The sequence below is a fragment of the Planococcus citri genome, chromosome 4, assembly GCF_950023065.1.
Source record: "Planococcus citri chromosome 4, ihPlaCitr1.1, whole genome shotgun sequence".
NCBI classification, from domain to species: Eukaryota; Metazoa; Arthropoda; class Insecta; order Hemiptera; family Pseudococcidae; genus Planococcus; species Planococcus citri.
The window spans coordinates 2,228,625-2,251,029 of NC_088680.1; the positions used below are offsets into that span (position 1 = coordinate 2,228,625).

Consider the following 22,405-nt stretch of genomic DNA (forward strand, 5'->3'; position numbering starts at 1 on the left):
TATGTTTTGCTATAATTTTCAAAAAGATTTTTTGTCAAAACTATAGGTAAAAAAATATTTTTTTTGTCCAAAATTGCAAAAAAAAGTCCTGTTTTTGAGTATCTACGTTATTTTTTCACCAAAATTTCACAATAAAATTGCATACAAGAGTCTTTTTTGCAAAATTGCAAAAAAAAAATACAGAAACCTATGTTTTTGTCAAAATTACAAAATAGGTCGTGATTTTTTTGCAAAAATACATATCAAAAAAACGTCCAAAGAAGTCCTGCTCTTGTCAAAAATCGTAATAAAGTCCTGTTTTTTTGTGAAAATTGATACAAAAAAGTTCTCTTTATGCCCTGGCTTTTTCTCCAAATTTCCAAAAACAAATTGTTTGTAGTAAAAGGTTTGATTTGTTTGTCCAAAAAAAATACAAAAAATTACATGCCTTCTCTTCAAGGGCTCATTATCTTTCTTCCCAAAGACACTTTCGAAAGCTGCACATTTTTCTGGACTATTTCTAGTTAGCCACAAAGCTACAAACCCATTGTTAGGGGTGCATATTTTTTTGGGGGCCATTGAGTTGGAAATTCAAACCAAACATTGTCTAATTGCATCCAAACAAAACGTCATTTAGAACGACGATAATAATTTGCATTTTGAAACTTTTATGATAAGACTGAAATACTAAACAACCCTCCGGCAGTCATTTTATTACTCTATTTGGAGTTTTTAACCTGCAGCATGAGCGTATACCTAAGATCATAGAGCCTAATGATAATGATGTTGATCAACGAGCAATCGTAACGGAAACATGAATTCGAGCGCGTAAGCATTTGTTAAACATTTTATTCAGTTGGCAACACTGATAATAAGTAATACCTTTACCTTTGGGACACCACGATTTACGAGAAACTTTTACATACTAATCAACTTTTATTTGGTATTTGAAAACGCGCTAATGATAGTGTCCTTCGCACAAATCCCACCCCCTCTGTCTCTTCGTCTTCTCTTCCGCCTATATTTGTGTAGAAAATCCGACGTTTCGCGATTGCTGAGCTGCGGTTTGACAGTTTGTTATAATTTCGTGTGTGTGTGTTATATAAACAAAAAAAAAAGAGAAAAAACCGTACGTAAAGACTTTATGAGAACGTAGAAAAAATTCTCATGGATTTGTGCGGTACGAGTATAGAGTTTTACTGTGGAATTTCGCTTCTTTAATTCTCACCCGGAGCGTCGATCACGATCGTTATCGAATTATCGACTCTCTCGGTTTCTATTCGATGCATTGGTTTACGTATATCCGAAAAAAAATATAGCGAGATGAAAAAAAAAAACGGCGGAAAATATCACCTATGATAAATATACCTATGTAGAATAAAAAAAAATAGAGAGAATGATGCGCCTCCCAATAGCTTCCGGGCTTGTAACCATTTTTCAACGAGTGGTACAGCACAGGACCTGAAGATGAGCTGTCAGTATGCTATGATTTTGTTTGTGAAAGGTGGTAGCTCGACGTGATTATTCCGTGTGAATTGACCAAAATTCGGAAATACCGACTCGTGACCGAGGCATATGACACGGACGAATGAAAATTCGGTGTACTTCTGCTCTTCAGATGACCTACACTGTTTCAATTTAGGAAACGAAGTTATTGAAAATGGTCACTCTGAATGGTGGTTTACCTGTCTGAAGGGAAAATATTGTTCTTCGAAAGATTGTTTTTTGAATTTTGATTTTAAAAAACAGGACTTTTTCGTGATTTCTGACGAATAACTGGACTTGATGGGAAATTCCGGCGAAACACAACCAGCTTTTTTTTTTAGCGATTTTTGACGAAACAAGACCTATTTTTTCTGAAATTTTTGAAAAAAATTATGTCCCATTTTGCAGTTTTGACAAAAAAACATGTTTTTGCACATTTTGACAAACCTCATTCTTTTCTTTTTGCAATTTTTGGCCAAAGCAATCAAATCTTTCTCGTATCTTTTTGGAAGCAGCTAAACTAAGAATTGAGGCCATTTTCGACCTACTAAGCGAATTTATCCACATTTAGCTCAATTTCCGCAGGCGAACACCTCGAATATTTACATTTTTTGTCCAAAGGAAAAATTCAAAAAATCCAAAATTTTCTATTCATAGTGAAATTTTTAAAATTTGCACGAATAGCTCCGTATTGTCAAAACTAACCCTACAAATCATGATTCTAAAATTCCGAGTTATTCTGGAACTCTCAGTACAATTTTCAATTACTTAGTCCAGGATTTTAAAATTTCTCTAGAAGGCATGGAAACTAATAATTTAAGCAACTACCTGCAATTCCGAGTGATGTTACACGTACATAATAAATACCGAAAAATCATCAACTCACACAACATATTATCGCACCTCGGGAGTAATAAGGTCACATCTCAAAAAAGTGAAATTTTACAGGAGAGTGATTTTCTTTTTTTAAAAAACTTGATTCATTATTTTTATCAACTTATAATTAATTGTGAGGAATGAATAGCACCTCATTTTAAAGATCTGGTATCCTACCTTCATTTAGCATAAGAACACTTTGAAAAATAAAATCTTAAAGAGGAAATATTTCAATGTTTAGAAAACATTTTGAGTTAGAACCTTTCATTAAAGTTGATGTGGAGGCGAAAGGAAGCGTCCAAAAAAATTTTCATGATAACAAAGTTGTAGAGAATTAAATTTCCAATCGACATAATGTCGTAAGTTTTTTTCTAGAGTGCTTAGTTTTTGAGTTTTTCTCAAAAAACTAAAATTTTATTATATGTGCAAATTCATTTTTCTGAAAAGTGATCAATTTAAAAAATTTTTTCCATTTGGTACAAACCAAAAAAAAAAAAATGCACTCCTTGTGACTATTTCTAACTGACAAACATTCAAAACAATCAAAACTGTTTGTTAACACTTTGTATGTACGAAATTTGCTCAAAAAAGTGGAGTTTTTTGAGATGTCACCTTATAACTCCAAACAACTTGCAATTTTGTTGGGATTTTGAGTTAGGCCATTTGGGTTTTTTACATGATCTAGATAATGTACCCAACTCAAAGTGTTATTTTTGGTTTAGGGGGGGGGGGGGGGTCATACAAGCCCCAAAAATGCAAAAACATCAAAATCAATTTTTTTTGAGATGTCACCTTATTACTCCCGAGGTGCGATATGGCATGAAAGATCCAGACTTTACCATTTCAAATGCGCGTATATAAGACAACAGTGCATTTCAGCGCCGATCTCTTGGCAGCACTGAATTCCTTGAAGAATTTCATTTTTAAAACACTCCCCACAAAGTCAGTTTGGTATAAACGTTCGGCTGCTAGAGTGATTTTTGTAAAAAAGTACATCTTTACACAAAAGCTAATTTTTATTATGTCACAACTTTTGAAAATCAAAAGCTTGGGTACTGAGCAAGAAAGTTTTATGAAAAAATTCAACTGTCCGCGTAGAAAGAAGCCAGAGAGACTCAAAATAAACACCCTTTCCATAAAATTCAACAAAAAATGAATTTTGGTGACGTGCGCGATAATCAGTTCAGTGCTGTAAAGTTGAACTGAAAAAAAAAACTCAAGCACAACTTGCACGATTTGAAATTTGTGATGAAATGAAGGAATACTCGTATCAGTAATGTTCTGCGCAGCACAGCATTCTATGAGGAAATTCATTTCCAAAACATTCCCCTACTACATATCACAGATATTCCTTTGTTTTCTCACAAATTTCAAATTGTGCAAGTTGTGCTCGACGTTTTTTTTCAGTTCAACTCAACTGCACTGAACTGATTATCAAGCACGTCACTAAAATTCATTTTTTGTTGAATTTTATGGAGAGGGTGATTATTTTGGGTCTCTCTGGCTTCTTTCTACGTGGACAGTTGAACTTTCTCATAACACTTTCTTGCTCAGTACCCAAGCTTTCGATCTTCAAAATTTGTGACATACAGTAAAAGCTCGTTATAATGCTTTCGGATATAACGCGGATTTCGTTATAACGCTGATTTCTTCCGGTCCCTTGACATCCCCATTTAAACCAATGTAAAATTAATCGCGATATAACGTTCATGAATGATTATAAATCGCGTTTTAACGCTCTAAAATTCTGAAAAAATTGCATTTTTTTCACAATCTTGACAACAAAAACCCATTTTTGCGACAAAAAAGCAAGACTTTCTGAACATTTTGGCCGCATTGACAGTTTTTTTTTGCAATTTTGATTTTAAAAAAAAGTAATAAAAATTGTTGGCAAAATTTTGCCAAAAAATCTGTTTTTTAGCTTTCAATAGTTTCAGTTCATGTACAAACAAGTAAAATTATTTTCGATTTTTGCCAAGAAAAGTATGTGTTTTTTTTTTAAATCAAACTTTATAATACAAGCTTGATTAAAATTCTTACAAAAAAAGGCAGATATCTACAGTTTTTATAGAAGAGTAGAGTTCTAAATTTTTCAACTGCGTAGAAAAGAAAACTGCAATAAAATTTTTCATAATTTTGGTAAGAAACTGATTATTTTTTTGGAAAATTTGGAACAAAAAAGCTAGGTTTTCTGAAAATTTTAACCAAAGAAAACAGTTTTGTAAAACTACGCATCAAAATCAAAGTAAAATTTAAGATTTTCAAAATAAAGTTCACGAATCAACTTTCTTTTATTACACTTTTTTTGTTTCAAAACGAGAGTTTGCGGTATTAAGCTCATCAGTGTTAAAACGAGACTTTTGCTTATAGCGCGTTTTGGCTTGTAACGCTCTTTTTTTTGGTCCCTCGAAGAGCGTTATAATGAGCTTTTACTGTACTTAATAAAAATGAGCTTTTGTGTAAAATGTACTTTTTTTTTATACAAAAATCGCTCTGGCAGCCGCATGTTTATACCAAACTGACTTTGTGGGGAGTGTTTTAAAAATGAAATTCTTTGAGGAATTCAGTTCTGCCAAGAAATTGGCGCTAAAATGCACTGTGGTCTTATATACGCGCGTTTGAAATGGTAAAGTCTTTTTTGGATGACCCACAGCAAGGATGATATTGAGAAAAGACTTTCTTACAATAATCAGAGTAAATATATGCACCAGAAGAGGGAAAAGAGGAACAAAGTGAAGAGTCCTACAAGCAACTACAGAGGACAGTACAAGCAGTAAACCCAGAAAATAAATTGATAATAGCAGGAGACTTGAATGCTCAGGTAGGAGATAAGAGTGTAAAGACAGTAACTGGTATGTATAGAACAGAAGGAATGAATGCAAATGGGAAGAGACTGATAGATTTGTGCGCTTTCAACTGACTAAGAATCATGAATACATTCTATCAACACAAAAAAGATCACAAGATGACATGGAGCAATACAAGGGGACAAAGCTCAATTATCGACCATTTTATAGCCAACGAAAACACCGCAAAGAAATCCTTGGATGTAATCTCATTTAAACAAGTTAATTCACATCTGGTCCGATCAGAAGGCGTGCAGAAAAGAGGCAAGAAGTCTCAACCACCCCCCCCCCCTTCAGACAGAAAAATTTAGACGAAAAGTTGAGAATTTTTGGGAAAAATTGGATGAATTGGAAAAAGTTGGAAAATTTGGGAGACTTGAGAAGAAATTGTCTAAGATGAAAAATCAAAAAATTATCAAAAAGCGTGGATTTTTTACTTTTTAAATTATAAATTTTCAATAGTTTTCGCCAGATTTTTCACCGAAAATGTTCCCTTTTTGTGAGCCCATATCTCCCCTGCAGGGTCACTTCCGGTGCTAAAATTTTTTCTGAGTACCTTTTAACTCAAAATGAAGGTCTCTGCAGAATTTGGTCAAAATCAACCACCGTTTTATTTGACGATTCATCCTACATTATTTTGTATTCGTATACTCGTATCTTCTCGAGGTGTAATTTCTCACAGAAAAGATGTTAGATTGAGTGAGCAGATTTTTGACAGATTCCCAATTTCGACAAAACATTTTTTTCCAAGTACAGCATTAGAACGCGACCAAGTCTGTAAACCTTTGCGAAACACGCGAATTTTACCATTGGCAACGCGACCACTGACCACGACTATTTAATACTCGACATGTAGATACATAGAAAAAATAGTAACCAACTTTACTAAACGATCAATTTGTTAAACTTGTGCACTCTATTTTTTAAAGAAAGTTGCGTATTTATTTACCTACCTATGCTTGCATAGTACCAATAGGTACTCTTTTTAGCCCATATCCTTCTACATCATTCTAATCTACCACAGCATACATAATTATATTTAAAACGACGTCGACGAAATCAATCATAGCCTGTATTTTATAATGACTGTAAAATCTCTCTAGGCTGCTCCTGCTCGTGCAATGGTCCTCCTTGCCCTGCTCTCTCGATCGTATACCTATTGGTACAATGATATAATAATTATTTAACGATACTACGTACTTGGTAAGCGTTTCTAACGAAGATGTGTATATGGTGCCACCGACGTCGATGTGTACCGGCGCCGTGTATTTGGAGGCTGCTGCGACGCACGGGATCCCGGTTATTTTATGATTGTATCCTAGCGAAGGTGGCGGTATCGAAGGTGTCGGAGATGACGAATTTGTAGACATCGTTGGCGAAGTAGCCGGTGACGTGCTGTAAGATCACAAAAATTACGATCCAATTGTTAGTTTAAGTTATAGAATTGGGGAAGGACAATGTAATTGTGATGGGAGGGGGGGGGGCAAGAGCTTTCAAAATAGCATTTGTAGATGGGAAAAGAAATTTTACAAAAATAAAAACAAATGAATCAAAAAACCATAACACAGATCTGTAAACTTTTTTTCAAAAGAATGGAAAACTCCACCTCAAGAAAAACACAAGAGCAAGTACCTCCTCCTTGTTGATAAAAAGCGACAAATTTATCTACTACACACGAGTATTTTTCAAAAAAGTTAAACGTGAATCGAGGAAGGAAGTAAGGAAGAAAAGAAAGAAAGAAAGAAAAAAAATAACCGCTTTCTCATTACGAAGGCGTGTCACTGTCACGATAATAAATTTATTATTTCGGCGACATTATTCACAAAAGTTGATATTTCCAAATCGAGGGACAACTAAGGCCTATAATCACCGTTTAATAGCGTATAATTTTCATATTACATTAGAGCTATACGCACGAATGTAGGTAAGTACACTTATGGATGGCGTTTAACCACATAATATTTATGTACATTTACACGCCATCTATCTGTAAATGTGTAGTTCGTCGTCATCGAGGTGGAGGCGTCATCGTAAAATGCGGTGCGGGGGGAAATTTATAATCCATTATATGTAAATTTTTCTTCATTCATGATTTTATATTTTATACACAGTGAAAAATTGATTAGGTTTGTGAAAATGATTAAATACCGAGAGAGCCTACATGATTCAAAAAAAAAAAAAAAAAAAGGTGATCCTCGACCCTTTTATTTTGGGCTTATGAACTGAAATACACGAGCTGTGTGTGAGGTGGAAAAAATTAATAAAACGAGGCAAAGAACGTTAATTGACGAGATTATCATAGGTCTACGAATACCGTTTGATAAAACATCGCAACATTTAACCAACAAGTTATCTGAACACACGAACGAAAGAGATGGCCAGATAAATGTACTCATAAGAAATCAACGAGAGCGTGTATGTAGGTATTATGTATAGGTACCTGGGTAAATCTATTTATGAAAGATTATCTCGTTTGCAGGTTAATGAATACGTTTAGGTGTTGACGGTCGACGCATCGATAGTTTGAAAGAAGAAGAAAAAAAAAACATAACACGAGGTATGCAGTTCACGCTATTATGCTAAAGATAGGCTTGGCAGTCTGATTTAAACGATTCATTGATCATTTGATCACTTACACGCCAATAGGATGGTGGAAGAACGTAGAAAATGTACGATATTTATAATTTTTCAGCTATAATTAGATAATTAAGAGAAGGGGGGAGGGACGCAAGAGGTAAACTTCCGAGAGATTTTTCGAAATGGCTAAAGCAGGGAGAGGATTGAAAAGTTGAAAAATTTTAAAGGGCACATCTAAAGCATTCTACAAACGTACCCGTCAAATTTCAGCCTTTCAAGTCAATTCGAGGAGGAGAAGGGAAACTTCAACGATGCCAAAAAAAAAATCCAGGTTTTTGTAGCGGGAAGGGGAGAAAAACGGGTTGAAAAGTTGAACTATGGGTACTTGATTCATCATAAAGCACCTTAATATTCTGGCAGTGGCCAATGGGGACCTGGATCCCTTACAAAATTGCGAGGGGAAGGAGGGCCTCCTCTTCTAAATCTGGTAAATTGGGTTGGTAATACCTGGTAAGTTCTTGGAAATTTGTGGTAAATTTTTGGTGATATTTGGTAAATTTGTAAATGCAATAAAAACTAGAGATTTCTGGTAAATTATTAGGTAATGATGAACCCTCTGAAATACAAAAAAAATCCATCTCCCCAATAAAAAACACCAACCTCACAAACCAAATCTACCCCCCCCCCAACGGGTGTGATAATCTTGTAATTATGAACACCCCCCCCCCCCCCCCCCCCAAAAAAAAGGTCTGGTGAATTACTGATACTTTCTGTTTCTGGTAAAAAAATGGTAATTTTTGGTAAATTATTGTCGACTTCTGGTAAATTTCTGTTTTTTTTTTCAGGGACGGAGGGAGGGGGGGCTAAACTAAATTACCCGTAAGATTTTGTTAAATTACCCGAAACTTTATGGTAAATTACGAGCGATGTTTTGATAAATAACAAGTGATTTTTTGGTATATTACCCGTTATTTTTTGGTAAATTACCGGTAATTTTTTTGTATTACAAAAATTTTTTTGATATTACGAGTAATTTCTTGGTAAATTTTTAGCAGTTTTTTGGTAAATTACGACCCATTTTTTGGTCAATTACGAGTATAATTTCTTGGTAAATTACGAGTAATTTCTTGGTGAATTACGAGTAATTTCTTGGTGAATTACGAGTAATTTCTTGGTGAATTCCGAGTAATTTCTTAGTAAATTCCAAGTAATTTCTTAGTAAATTCCAAGTAATTTCTTGGTAAATTACCTGGTTTTTTTTGTGGTAAATTATGAGTAATTCATTGGTAAATTACCTGTATTTTTTTGGTAAATTACCCGTATTTTTCTGGTAAATCACCAGTAATTTTTTGATAAAATACCAATCATTTTTTCGTGAATTTTCAACAGTTTTTTTTGGTAAAATACCAGTTATTTTTTCGTAAATTACAAGTAATTTCTTGGTAAATTACGAGTCATTTTTTGGTCAATTACTCGTAATTTTTTGGTACATTACGGGTAATTTTACGGTAAATTACCCTTAAATTTTTGGTAAATTACGAGTAATTCTATGGTAAATTACCCTTAATTTTATGGTGAATTACCCGTGATTTTATGGTAAATTACCCGTATTTTTCTGGTAAATCACCAGTAGTTTTTTGGTAAAATACCAGTCATTAATACTACTACTACTACTATTTTTTGGTGAATTTTCAACAGTTTTTTGGTAAAATACCAGTTTTTTTTTGGTAAATTAAAAGTAATTTCTGGGTAAATTACGAGTTATTTTTTGGCCAATTACACGTAATTTTTTGGTAAATTACGAGTAATTCTTTGGTAAATTACCCGTAATTTTTTGGTAAATTACTCTCAATTTTATGGTAAATTACCCATATTTTTTTGGTAAAATAACAGTCATTTTTTTGGTAAATTACCAGTCATTTTTTGGTGAATTTTCAACAGTTTTTTGGTAAAATACCAGTTATTTTTTTGGTAAATTACAAGTAATTCCTTGGGAAATTACGAGTTCTTTTTTGGTCAATTACTCGTAATTTTTTGGTACATCACGCGTAATTTTACGGTAAATTACCCTTAATTTTTCGGTAAATTACGAGTAATTCTTTGGTAAATTACCCGTAATTTTTTGGTAATTAACCCTTAATTTTATGGTAAATTACCCGTAATTTTATGGTAAATTACCCGTATTTTTTTTGGTAAATCACCAGTAATTTTTTAGTAAAATACCAGTCATTTTTTGGTGAATTTTCAGCAGTTTTTTGGTAAAATACCAGTTTTTTTTTTGGTAAATTACACGTAATTTCTTGGTAAATTACGAGTCATTTTTTGGCCCATTACTCGTAATTTTTCGGTAAATTACTCGTAATTTTATGGTTAATTACTCGTAATTTTATGGTAAATTACTCGTAATTTTATGGTAAGTTACCCGTAATTTTATGGTAAATTACCCGTAATTTTATGGTAAAATACCCGTAATTTTGTGGTAAAATACCAGTTTTTTTTGGTAAGTTACGAGTAATTTTTTGGTAAATTATGAGTAATTTCTTGGTAAATTACGAGTAATTTCTTAGTAAATTACGAGTAATTTCTTGGTAAATTACGAGTAATTTCTTGGTAAATTACGAGTAATTTCTTGGTAAATTACGACTAATTTTTTGGTCAATTACGAGTAATCTTTTAGTAAACTAAGAGTAATTTTTCGGTAAATTACCCGTAATTTTTTGGTAAATAACAAGTAGTTTTTAGTGAATTACTAAAATTACCCATAATTTGGTAAATCTTTTGTAACTTTTCACAAATTACCCGTAATTTTTGGTAAATTATCTGTACGAGTATGTTTTGGAAAATCACCTGTAATTCTTGGTAAATTATCGGTAAGATTTTGTAAATTATTGGGAATTTTTGGGATTTTTTTTTTTCGTACTTAATTTCAAATTTCTTACTGAAAATTTCTGGTAAATTATCCATTATTTTTAGTCAAGTTATGTATGGATAATTTCTGATAAATTACCGTTTGTTCCCAGCAGATTATTGTTAATTTCCAGTAATCTAATTTCTGGTAAATTTCCGGTAATTTTTGGTACCAGCGTTTTCAGATTATTTTCTGTAAATTTCCAGTAACTTTTGATAAATTCCTGGTCATTTTTGTAAAGTTGCTGGTAATTTTTGGTAAATCACTGTAAATTTGAGTAAAATAGGGGCGATTTTAGGTAATTCCCAGTAAATTAGTGGTAACGTAATCTCTGGCAAATTATTTTCAATTTTTGGCAAATGGTACATTTTTAACCCCATCAGAAGAGTTTCATGGTAGAAAAAAAAACATGGAAAAACTGGTTTTGTCCCCTCCCAAGTTCAAATTTTTTCAGGACTTTGATTTTTGGATATCTTATGCAGGTTTAGATTTTCTATAAATCAATAATTTATTCCAATTTTCAACTTTTTTTTTTCATAACAAACATGTTTATATTTTTTTATTTCTTGTAAGAAATTTGAACATTAAATTTCGAGACAATAAGGTAATCTCCACTCAAACCCCCTCTCAAATCCAAAACCAAATCAAGTCAAAGTACGAGTATGTACCAAATTTGAGCAAATTTTGTTCAAAGTATTCGACTAATGAGATGTTCTTGTAGTTACTCACTTGCGCAAAAAAAGAAAAACAGAACATCAGACATGGGTACTAGAAATCGATGCAAATGAACTTCTCGAACTGGAACCTCAAAATGGAATTTGTCAGTGTTTTCAATTTAAAACCTTTCACATCTCGTAATCTTTGTAAACTGGAGTTCAAATTTCAACTTGATTGAGAGAAGAGCAATTTTCAAAGGTTTCCCAAATCTTGGGCTAGAATATGAAAATGGGGGAGGGGGAGGGGGAAGGGTACTGATTTATTCAAAAATCTCGATGTATGGAAAATATAATTCATCTATTCAATTTTTGGTAGAATTGGAATTTCAACTCGATTTTTAGATTCGAGCTTCTCTTGGTTCCACATTATTATGCTAAAAGTATCAAAAAATTGAAGAATTTGAATAACCCACGATTTATAGGCGTTTCAAAAGTCCCGATTTCGAATTTCAAAACCAGCCTCCGAGATTCATAATTATTATATGCAATAGTTGAATCTCCAAATTTCATCATATTCAACACATACATTATCACAATCAAAAACTTGAATGGAAATCTTACCTGAGTTTGATCTGCGCCGGGTAAATGGTGGTTCGAGATGATGTAAGATCTTTTGGCTCCTTTGAATCGACATCGCTTCGCAGTACTTCGCACTTCCTCCTGTAAAAATAACCATTCAAAGTCTCGCATTAGATACGTCGTACAAAAATCTCTATACGAGCGCAGGCAAAACCTGCACGATACATTTGAAGAAAAAAAAAACAGATAAGTTAGCAATACGCGATGCTATGCTGTGAAACGATTAGCAAATGGAGACGAGCTGATTTGTATTGTATAAGCGGCTTTACCTCTTATAGTAATATCAGGCTCGGTAACTGGTTCGGGGCCAATGCATCACATACGTATAGTAAAAAAAGAGTAAAGAGAGAGGTACACACGACGAGTAATCTACTGCTGGGAGGTCTGTGTGTGTGTTTTTTTTTAATAAATGAAAAAAAAATTACAAATATTTATAGATTTCACCGAAGTTGAGAGATGACGAATAGACTGTGAGGCTGCTAAAGCGGATGATGTACAAAGTGGCACGTTGTCTTTATTTTTTTATTTTTTTTTGTTGAATATTCCGTATACGAACAAGACGCGTTGGCAATTAAAACCTATTTACAATTAGTAATTGACAAGTGGCTTTTTTATTACGGGGCATTTACTATGTGTGGCGTGAGTGCTGCGAAAATGCGTGCTGTGCATTTCAAAATCGCGTCTTCATCGTACAAGGAATTAGAAGAGAGTGAGAAAGATAGACGTTGTCGACCTTAAGTAAATTATTCTATCGTAATATGCGATTTTTTTTTCATCTCTTATTCTATCAAACAGTCTGTTTTTGTAAACCTACGTACAAAACTACATCATTTTTTTCTTCTTCGTAAACCGATTGATCGCGACATCAAAGTGTACAATGTCGTCAAGAGCACATGGTATGGCACCTCATTCCCACATCACAGACCTACTCGTACGTTTCAGCAGATATATATGCACATCCATATAGCTCTCGTTGAAAAAAAAAAACTAGAAAAAATTATACAATTCGCATAAGTAATGCAGACTTAATCGAAAAGATACATAAGGTAAAAAAATGATCCTTGGCAAAGTGCGAAGAAGTGATTTACGAGCGACAAGTACTCGTCAAGCCCGATGCGAATCACAGTTGACAGATTTACTACCACGACGAGGTCAAAACCATACAGCAAAAATTTCACGGTCTATGGCCTGCTATACATATAAGACGTAAGATTCACAGTTTCACACACACGCGATATAGGTAGGTACCTACGATGATGATTAGGATGGCATTTAGAGAAGATAAAAGCGAAAGAAAAAACACACTGGACCAGAGAACGAGTGAGCGAGCCAGCCAGCCAGCGAGAGATATGATTAAAAAATACTTAATTGATTTATAAACACCGGCTTGGGCGGCTATAGCGATGAAAAAAGTGGCGCACAGCGTACAACGGTAGCGAACCAGAGAGAGATACAGGTAGAGAGAGAGACAGAAAGAGAAACAAGTTGCAAGTTGCGTGAACTGGTATTCATTATGGTTTATTTACAATGGTTTGTTGTTGATGATGATGCTGGTGTTTGGTATCTTTCTCATCCTCTATGTAGCATCGTCTTGTCGATTATTATTATACTCGTATATTCGTAGAGTCTGCTTATTGTAGAGTGTTTCATTGTCGAACTGACTCTACTTTGGCCAAGTCGGCGTTCAGATGTGTGGTTGTGGCGAGATATGAGTGTTTTGGTACATCGTAGCAGCATCCGAAAGCGTTATTCGTACAGATAATGAAATCTATTCTAGAATTTATTCAAATTGACCGATATTTCGTTACTATTCCAGTTCCTTATGGCGCTCAAAAAGATATCAATTCAACAGCGTGTATCGTTTCTCAGGAAAGTATAGTATTTTGGAAACAGCAAGAGAGGTTATAATAGTTCGGCATATATCAATAGGAATAATTTCACCCCCCCCCCACTGACCCTCTGGGACTACTTTTTTCTTTCAGGGAACATCCCAAAGAACATTTTGAAGCGAACTTGCTAAAAAAAAAGTTGGCCTTACTAACAAAATGGCGGCCATTTTTATTGACAAGTCATCCGAAATCGCAGATTTTGCTTTCCAAAATACAACTCGTACGAAATTTTCAAACTGGACGAAGCTAGATTGAAGGAGCATGTAAAAATTCATCACCTGCCAAAATTTCAAGTGCTAAAGTGCATTTTTCGATTTTTGGCGAATTTTTGAAAATCAAATTCGACCCAAAAATGAGAAAAAAAATCAAAATTTTATCAAATTGAAATAGAAAGCTGAAATTTGGCATATACCTTATTTTAAACCTGTCAAATCGATTGGAAACGGTTTCAAACCGTTTCGAACAGTTCTGGAGCCTCCAGCAGATTTTTGAAACTTGAAATTTCCATAAAATTTCATCAAATGGAGTTGGAAATCCAAAATTCACGCTGCACTGCAGCTTAAACACGCTATCAAGTCGACTGCTGGCGAGTTTGAGTCATTTTGGAACCTCCAGCGACTTATTGAAAATTCTTGCAGCCTCCAGTACGTTTTTGAAACTTGCAATTTCCACAAAATTTCGTCACATGCAGTTGGAAAGCCGAAATTCATTCTGTAAGCTAATTTCAAAACGCTACGAAGTCGACTTCAGGTACGATTTCAAGTTGTTTTGGAACCTCCAGCGACCTTTTGGAAATTACTGGAGCCTCCAGCAGATTATTTCAATGCTCAAAATTTCCATATTATTTTACCAAACTGAGCTGGAAATCCAAAATTCACTTGGCACTCCAATTTCAACACGCTATCCAGTCGACTGCAGGTAGATTTAAAGTCATTCTGGAGCCTCCAGCAACGTTTTTGAAAATTGTTGCCACCCCCTGTCGATTTTTGAAACTTTTAATTTCCACAAAATTTCATAAAATGAAAGTAAAAATACAAAATTTAAGTTTCAAAAATTTACTGGAGGCTCCAGTTATTTTCAAAAAGTTGCTGGATACTCCAAAACGATTTCAGATCTACCTGCACTACCCGTAGTCAACTTCAGAGCACATAGAAATCGATTTGCAGAGTGAATTTCGTTTTTTTAAATCCACTTTAATGAAATTAAAAATCTGCTGGAGGCTCCAGCAACTTTTTGAAAATTCTTGCCGCCTCCAGTCGATTTTTTAAACTTCTAATTTCCACAAAATTTCATAAAATGAAAGTAGAAATTCAAAATTCAAGTTTCAAAAATTTACTGGAGGCTCCAGTAATTTTCAAGAAGTCGCTGGATACTCCAAACGATTTGAGATCTACCTGCAGTCAACTTCAGAGCACATAGAAATTAATTTGCAGAGTAAATTTGGTTTTTTTTAAATCCATTTTGATGAAATTAAAAATCTGCTGGAGGCTCCAGGAATTTTTAAAAAGTCGCTGGAGGCTTCAAAATGGCTCGAGCTCCCCAGCAGTCTACTCAATAGCTTGTTCAAGTTGGAGTGCAGCGAGAATTTCCAACTTCCAACCTCATTTGATGAAATGTGGAAATTTCAAGTTTCAAATAATCTGCTGACGACTCCAGAACTGCTAAAAACGGATTGAAACCGTTTCCAGTCGATTTGGCAGGTCGAAAATAGCACGTATCTCAAATCTTACAAGGGAACTTCTTGAAGTGTCACACTCCAATTTGAACGGGACCGCGATTTTTGGAAAGATCATAGTCTAAAACCCCTAAAACCAAATTTTCAACTGCCCAAGTTCATTTTTCAATTTTTGGCGAACGTTTGAAAATTCAAAATTGACTGTTTTTGGCGATTTATGCTTTTTTTGAAAAGTGCGTACTTGATCAGTAAAAATGGTCAAAATAAGTCTCAAAACTAATATTAATTACCCAAATCCAAATTTCACCATTACCAGCCATTCTGGAGCCTCCAGCGCGATTTTTCAATTTCTCCAGAATTTTGAATTTGCTCCAGAAGGCGTGATAATATGAAGTTGGGCAGCTAAAAATCGAGTTGTGTATTATACTCGACCTGCTTAACGAGTTTATCTACATTTGAGCCGATTTTGAGAGTGTCACCTCAAAAGTGATTTTTTGACCAGCTTTTTTCAAAATTAAAAAATCAAAAAAATCAAAAGATAACCGTTTGTGAGGAAATTTTTGAAATTTGAGCGAATCGCTGTACTTTGTCCATAACTAACCCCCCCAAATCAAAATTTCACAATTTCCAGCAATTCTGGAGCCTCCAGCGCGATTTTCAATTTCTCCAGAATTTTGAATTTGCTCCAGAAGGCGTGAATATGAAGTTGGGCAGCTAAAAAATCGAAGTGTGTATTACACTCGACCTGTTTAACGAGTTTATCCGCATTTGAGCCGATTTTGAGAGTGATGACACCTCAAGAGTGGTTTTTTGAGGTGTCACTGTCGCTCCAAAACGGCTGGAAATGGTAGAATTTGCGCAGGGGGGGGGGTTAGTTCTTGAAGAAATACAGCGATTTGCGCAAATTTCAAAAATTTCCTCACAAACGGTCATCTTTTGATTTTTTGGATTTTTTAATTTTGAAAAAAGCTGGTCAAAAAACAACTCTTGAGGTGTCACTTCCAAAATTGGCTCAAATGTGGATTAATTCGTTAAACAGGTCGAGTATAATACACAACTCGATTTTTAGCTGCCCAAATTCATATTCACGCCTTCTGGAGCAAATTCAAAATTCTGGAGAAATTGAAAATTCGCGCTGGAGGCTCCAGAATGGCTGGAAATGGTAAAATTTGGATTTGGGTAATTATTATTAGTTTTGGGACTCATTTTGACCATTTTAACTGATCAATTTTGATTTTTTCCTCGTTTTTGGTTTGAATTTAATTTTCAAAATTCGCCAAAAATCGAGAAATGCACTTCAGCACTTGAAAAATATCAGAATTCTGCTTTCAAAGCTATCGACGGGCTTAGAGTTAAACTTTCAAGGTGTTTGTAAAACTCGGCATTGAGCGTTTGAGGTGCTGCAAAGCTCAAAAATGGACTCAAAATACATTCGCGAAACTCAAACTCTCGGAGTTCAGCCTTCAAATCTCAAAGTGTTGTGCAAAAAGGAATTTGAGCTTTCAAAATGCTGGAGTGGCTCTGAATTGAAAAGCTCAAGATCGAACTTCCAATATGTTTGAAAAGTTCAGCAAATAGCTTTCAAGGTGAAGAGGAAGCATGATGGAGTCGAAATTTCAACTTTTGCAATATTTAAAAACCTGAGAAATGATCTTTCAAAAATTTGAAAAACTCAGAATCAAGCTCTCAAAGTGTTGCAGCATGTTTGAAAAGCTCAACATTGAGCTTCTAAGTTTCAGTATGTTTGAAAAAAATTAATATGGAGGTTTCAGAGTGATCTATGGATTCGGAATTAGGCTTCATCATACTTTTTCAGAAACCACACATTGGTCGCTACAAATGTTTCAAGAAGAAGAAGAAAAAAACCTCGAAAACAAATACATAAGTCTATGTACACATTTATATAGTTATTTTCTCATTCGTCTAGAATAAAAATACTACACACAGAAGACGCCAGTTTTGGAAAAACTTGGCTGCAGTATTTTCCAATACATGAAGAAAGTTTACGTAGGCTTTCCGCCGGTGGGGTAAAGAGTGATGGGAAAAGCCGAGAAGAAGAGGGTAATGTTTAAAATTGTGAGCGTTGTACGCTTCGAGCGCTTTTTAAACGCTAATTTCATGCAACTTGAAAAGAGTCTATAAAGACATAACAGCGCGAAGGGGAGCGGCAGACAACAACTCTGTAAGGGCACGGGGAAAGGCAAGAGGCAGGTTTTTTTAAAAGAGCACGACGTGCGGAGAGTATCGGTAATGGAAACGAAATTAAAATCTTAAAATATGCTAATAGATTTACTTTGTGAAATTAAAACGACTACGACTACGACGAAGACGATGAAGAAAACTCGCGACACGAGATTCCGTTAGAAAGCTCGGCAAAATGACTATTGAGGAGGAGGAGGAGGAGGAGGAGGAGGATGATGATGAGGCGAATTTTACGCCAAAATAGGTATCAAAAAACCTCGACGGCGAAATTTTTCAACCAACTCGGCGGTAGAGATATCAGAAATATCGCTCGAATTGAGTGGAAAAGAAAAGAGAGACGGAGCGTTCGTCGTTCATAATATCGACGACGGGTATTATGTAAATAGTAATTAAATGCCGAAATGATTTTTGCGACGCACATTAACATTAACTAAGACGACAACGACGACGACGAAGGAGACAGGATACTAGTTAATAAGAAAGAAGGAAACTTTTGATCTTCGTCTTAAGTATACCTACTAACGTATTATAAAACGATGGAGAAAAAAATCTAGGGTACACGCGAATAAGATTTGATAAGCGAGAACAAGCGCAATTTATACCTACAGAGAGCAGAGAGCTGGCCAAAGAGGTGGGCAAGGTCATCGAAGCCGCGCTCGGCTCACACAGAGAAATAGTCGTTTGTCATAGTATCGATGTAAATAATGGAATACGAGATCGAGATCGGTGTGTAGGGCACAATTAAGAGAAAAATGTTAAGCAGCATGTACCGCGAGCTGTAGCCGTTATGTATATGTATAGGCTTTCATGGCAAGTATAAATTACTACTGTTCGGTTTGACTGACAGTATCTGATTAGAAAATCAATTCGAATACTCTTCTAAATTGGATTAAATAACATCTTAAATTAATATCCGCATTATTCTAATGCAAATACGAGTACGAGTGCAACGTCGCTGCCAACTAACCCAGGCAAGGAGGTCGTCAGCCAGCTGATCGAGTAGCTGCTGTTCGTGTATAGGTAAGTGCTACAAGGTCCCCTTGGAAGTGTGACTTTGACGACATTAATCATAATGTTGATCGATGGAAAGCAGAGACTGCAGAGAGGGAGAGAGAGAGAGAGGCATCTACTAGACAAGACGAAAGAAATTTTACGTACTAAATGCGATCTTTTAGCAGTTTTAACCTCATGTTTGAATATTTTTCTATTTTTCTCTTTTGTTCGTTTCTTTTTTTTCTCTCTCATTCCAGGAGTCATAATGGAGAAGTAATTGAGTTATTTGCTTTACAAATCACCAATTCAAACCGGTCACGAACCGGTATGTTTGTGGTTTTTTGTTTTGTTTTTTACATGTTGGTAATTAATGAGGCAAGCAGCGTGCGCCGAAGAGGCTTCAACGTTGAAAAATCTACTCTAAATGGTTGAAAAAATATTAGCTCGGATGCTGCTGGTGATTTGCTTTGATTTACTGAGAGTTCGTTTCGAATCCTGCCTTCAATTCGGCTCATTTTGGTGATCAGCGAGAAAAACAGTAAAGCTTATCATGATTTTGTTTTTTGTTTCACGACGAATCGTATCGAAAGATGACTCGTTTGCGAACGATTTGATCACAGGCGAAAAAATGATCGAGAATGAATGAATCACTATAATAAATAAGATCAGGTGAAAAATTACACCTCGAAGACGTGACATTGCAAATCTATCAACAAAATTCTGAGTTGACTCGTTCGCAAACGATTCGTTTAGAAATGATGAATTATTCGAGAACGACCGAATCACTTGGAAATTAAATCAGATAGTACACAAGACAAGAGAAAACGATACCATTACTTCATCTGTCAATTAGAATCGTAAACAATTCGTTCGCGAACGATTTGTTCAAAGGAGGAAAATCGTTAACGAATGATTCACGGAAAAATGTAATTGGAGGTGCATAGATGACAGGAAGAAACTTGATTCGTTCGCCAACGATTTGCTCAGAATCGACGAATCATCACACCAGAACGACTGAATCACAACTAAATTTAATCTAATGGTAGAAGAGTAGTACGTAGTATATGGATCACTTCAGCACACTAAGGGCAAAGTCGTTCCTTCGGTTCGAGCAAACGATTCTTTTTGGTCAAAGTGAATCATCAAGTGAACGGCTTTGAAGTGAATCATTAAGTGAACGACTTTGAAGTGAATCACCAAGTGAACGACTATGAAGTGAATCACTAAGTGAACGACTTTGAAGTGAATCACCAAGTGAACGACTTTGAAGTGAATCACCAAGTGAGCGACTTTGAAGTGAATCACCAAGTGAACGACTTTGAAGTTCGAAGTGAATCATTTCGCGAACGACTTTGCGAAGTTCCAAAAAAAGAGTCACTTGAGCACATACACTCTCAAAGTCGTTCGCGAAATGATTCACTTCAAAGTCGTTCACTACGTGATTCATTTTGACCAAAAAGAATCGTTTGCTCGAACCAAAGGAACGACTTTGCCCTTATGTGTGTTCAAGTGACCCATATACTACTGGTAGATAACGTGGGAAAATTTGTCTTTTTCAAAACCACAAATAAAAATTGAAGATGATTCGTTTGCGAACGATTCGCTCACAAACGACAAATCATTTGAGAACGACTGAGTCACTTGTCAATCAAATCAGACACGATAAGACAAAGTAAAACATTCTTTCATCAAATACGGATGTTAATTCAATTTTGAATGTATCGTTCGCGAACGATTTGCTCAGAAGATGAAAATCATTCACGAACGAATGAATCATTGGAAAATAAAATTAAGTGTACTTCGATGACATGACAAAATTTTAATAGTTTTACACCAATATCAGGAATTTTGATGCATTCGTTCGCGAACGATTTGCTCAGAGAATGAACATCATTCGCGAACGAATGAATCAATGAAAAAAAGTCGAATTAAAAGCGTAGATGACATGTTAAAATTCTAACAGTCTCAACCCTAGCATTAAAAACTATGCTGCATTCGTTCGCGAACGATTTTCCCAGAATCTACAAATCATTCGAGAACGACTGAATCACTATCTATAACATTAACTGGGTTCGCTGAAAAAGGATATGGCAGAATTCGTTTGTTTTTCAAGTCTTTTAATGAGAATTGAAGAGGATTAAAAAAAACTTTTAATGAAAATAATCGAGCCCCCCCTCTTAAACTTAGAGGTAAAGCAACGGTACAGTGGTACTTTCAAGTACCTACCTTGAAATAAAAAATCTCAATTTGCAAAAAATTAAAATATCCTTCTTGAAAATAGCATCTCTTGATGACACAAAGTCTCCTCACATAAGAGGCACACATGAGCATAATGCACAACACAAGATATGTACTTCGTTTCTGTCTCAAGATGTTTGGCGTTCGTCGATTCAATTCAAATCACACGACTCAAAACAAAGACCGTTCCATTTGAATAAAATTAGATCGAAATTGGAAAACTGCACGTCTACCAGGCTCGATAACTCGTATATCTATTATGAAGCAATACATCGAGTAGGTATTCGACTTAGGTACACATTTAATTGTGACATGTACCGCGACTAATGTTGTAGTAGCCAAAGTAAATGGCATTTGTTGATAATAAAACGCGCATAATTGGTTGTAATTGTTTCACGACCGTAGACACGGTAATTTATTTACTTTGATTTGCAGCACGTTTTTCTTCGGAGGTACATTACATACATATCTACGTAAACTTATAGGTACGAGTACCTATACTATTATTGCCTCGCGTTTCTGTGTCTGTTGCCATTTCCTTGTCAGTTGTCGTTGCTGTGGCTGTGGCTGCAGCAATCGCCGCTGCTCGACCATTTCTTATGTACCAACTTCAATCCAATATAGTAAATGGTACTCGTGTAAAGTTTTGTTGTATGTATTAGAGACGTAGGTAATTCTTTATCGTGTTTTTGTCAAATAAATCTATATAGACTTGATATACTCTTGTGTGACGGTGCCGAGCTAGCATTAAAAGGGGCATTTTGTTTGTTAGGAGAAAGTACACCTTTATTTGGAGTTCGTCGAGATGATAAAGAATACCTCTCAGAGTATAAGTAACTAACTTCAACAGATTTTCAAACTGATTATTACGATGGCGAATCTCTGATAAGAGGTTTTAGAATTTCTCTTCGTATTATTCAATTCGGCTACGAGCTTGATGCAATGATGAGCAGCAACTGGTTTGGTAACGTGATAATTGGGCATTTCATTAATATTTACATTTACAATCGCGAAGAAAGTGTTTGGGCGACTCGATTCGAAGCAAAGTTCTAAAAAAGTCTTCTTTTTTGCCAAAACTGCCTACTTGTCTACTGTTTTATGGTAAAATGGCAAATAAGATCTGAACTTTTGACTTTTGCAAAAAAATCCAAATTTTTGTCAAAATTATTTTAAAAATACTGTTTTTGCAAAATTGCGGAAAACAAAATTTTCAAAAAATTTGTTCATTAGGAAAAATTGAAACAAAAATACCATCTCTGCCAAAAATTCTGTTTTATTGGCCGAATCGTAAAAAATGTACACATTTTTACCAAAATTGGCAAAAAAAAACTTTTTTTAAACTCGAGCCCGGGTTTTGGCAAAATTGTGAAAAAATTCTGCATTCACTGTTATTTGCAAAAAAAAAAATGTTAATATTCTTGACATAATTGCCAGAAGCTTCA

At 34.9% G+C, this 22,405-nt stretch overlaps 1 protein-coding gene across 11 annotated transcripts in view; it reads right to left on the bottom strand.

The window, feature by feature from the left end:
* The window catches only part of twz (BTB/POZ domain-containing protein twz), a 376,456-nt gene that overhangs the window by 21,518 nt on the left and 332,533 nt on the right, over positions 1 to 22,405 (bottom strand). For all 11 annotated transcript variants that reach the window (XM_065364340.1, XM_065364349.1, XM_065364341.1 and 8 more), the window contains 2 exons: positions 11,949 to 12,047; positions 6,387 to 6,581 (listed from right to left, as the gene is read on the bottom strand). In XM_065364340.1, coding sequence (XP_065220412.1) covers positions 6,387 to 6,581; positions 11,949 to 12,047 — 294 coding nt within the window. The remainder of the gene's footprint in view (positions 1 to 6,386; positions 6,582 to 11,948; positions 12,048 to 22,405) is intronic.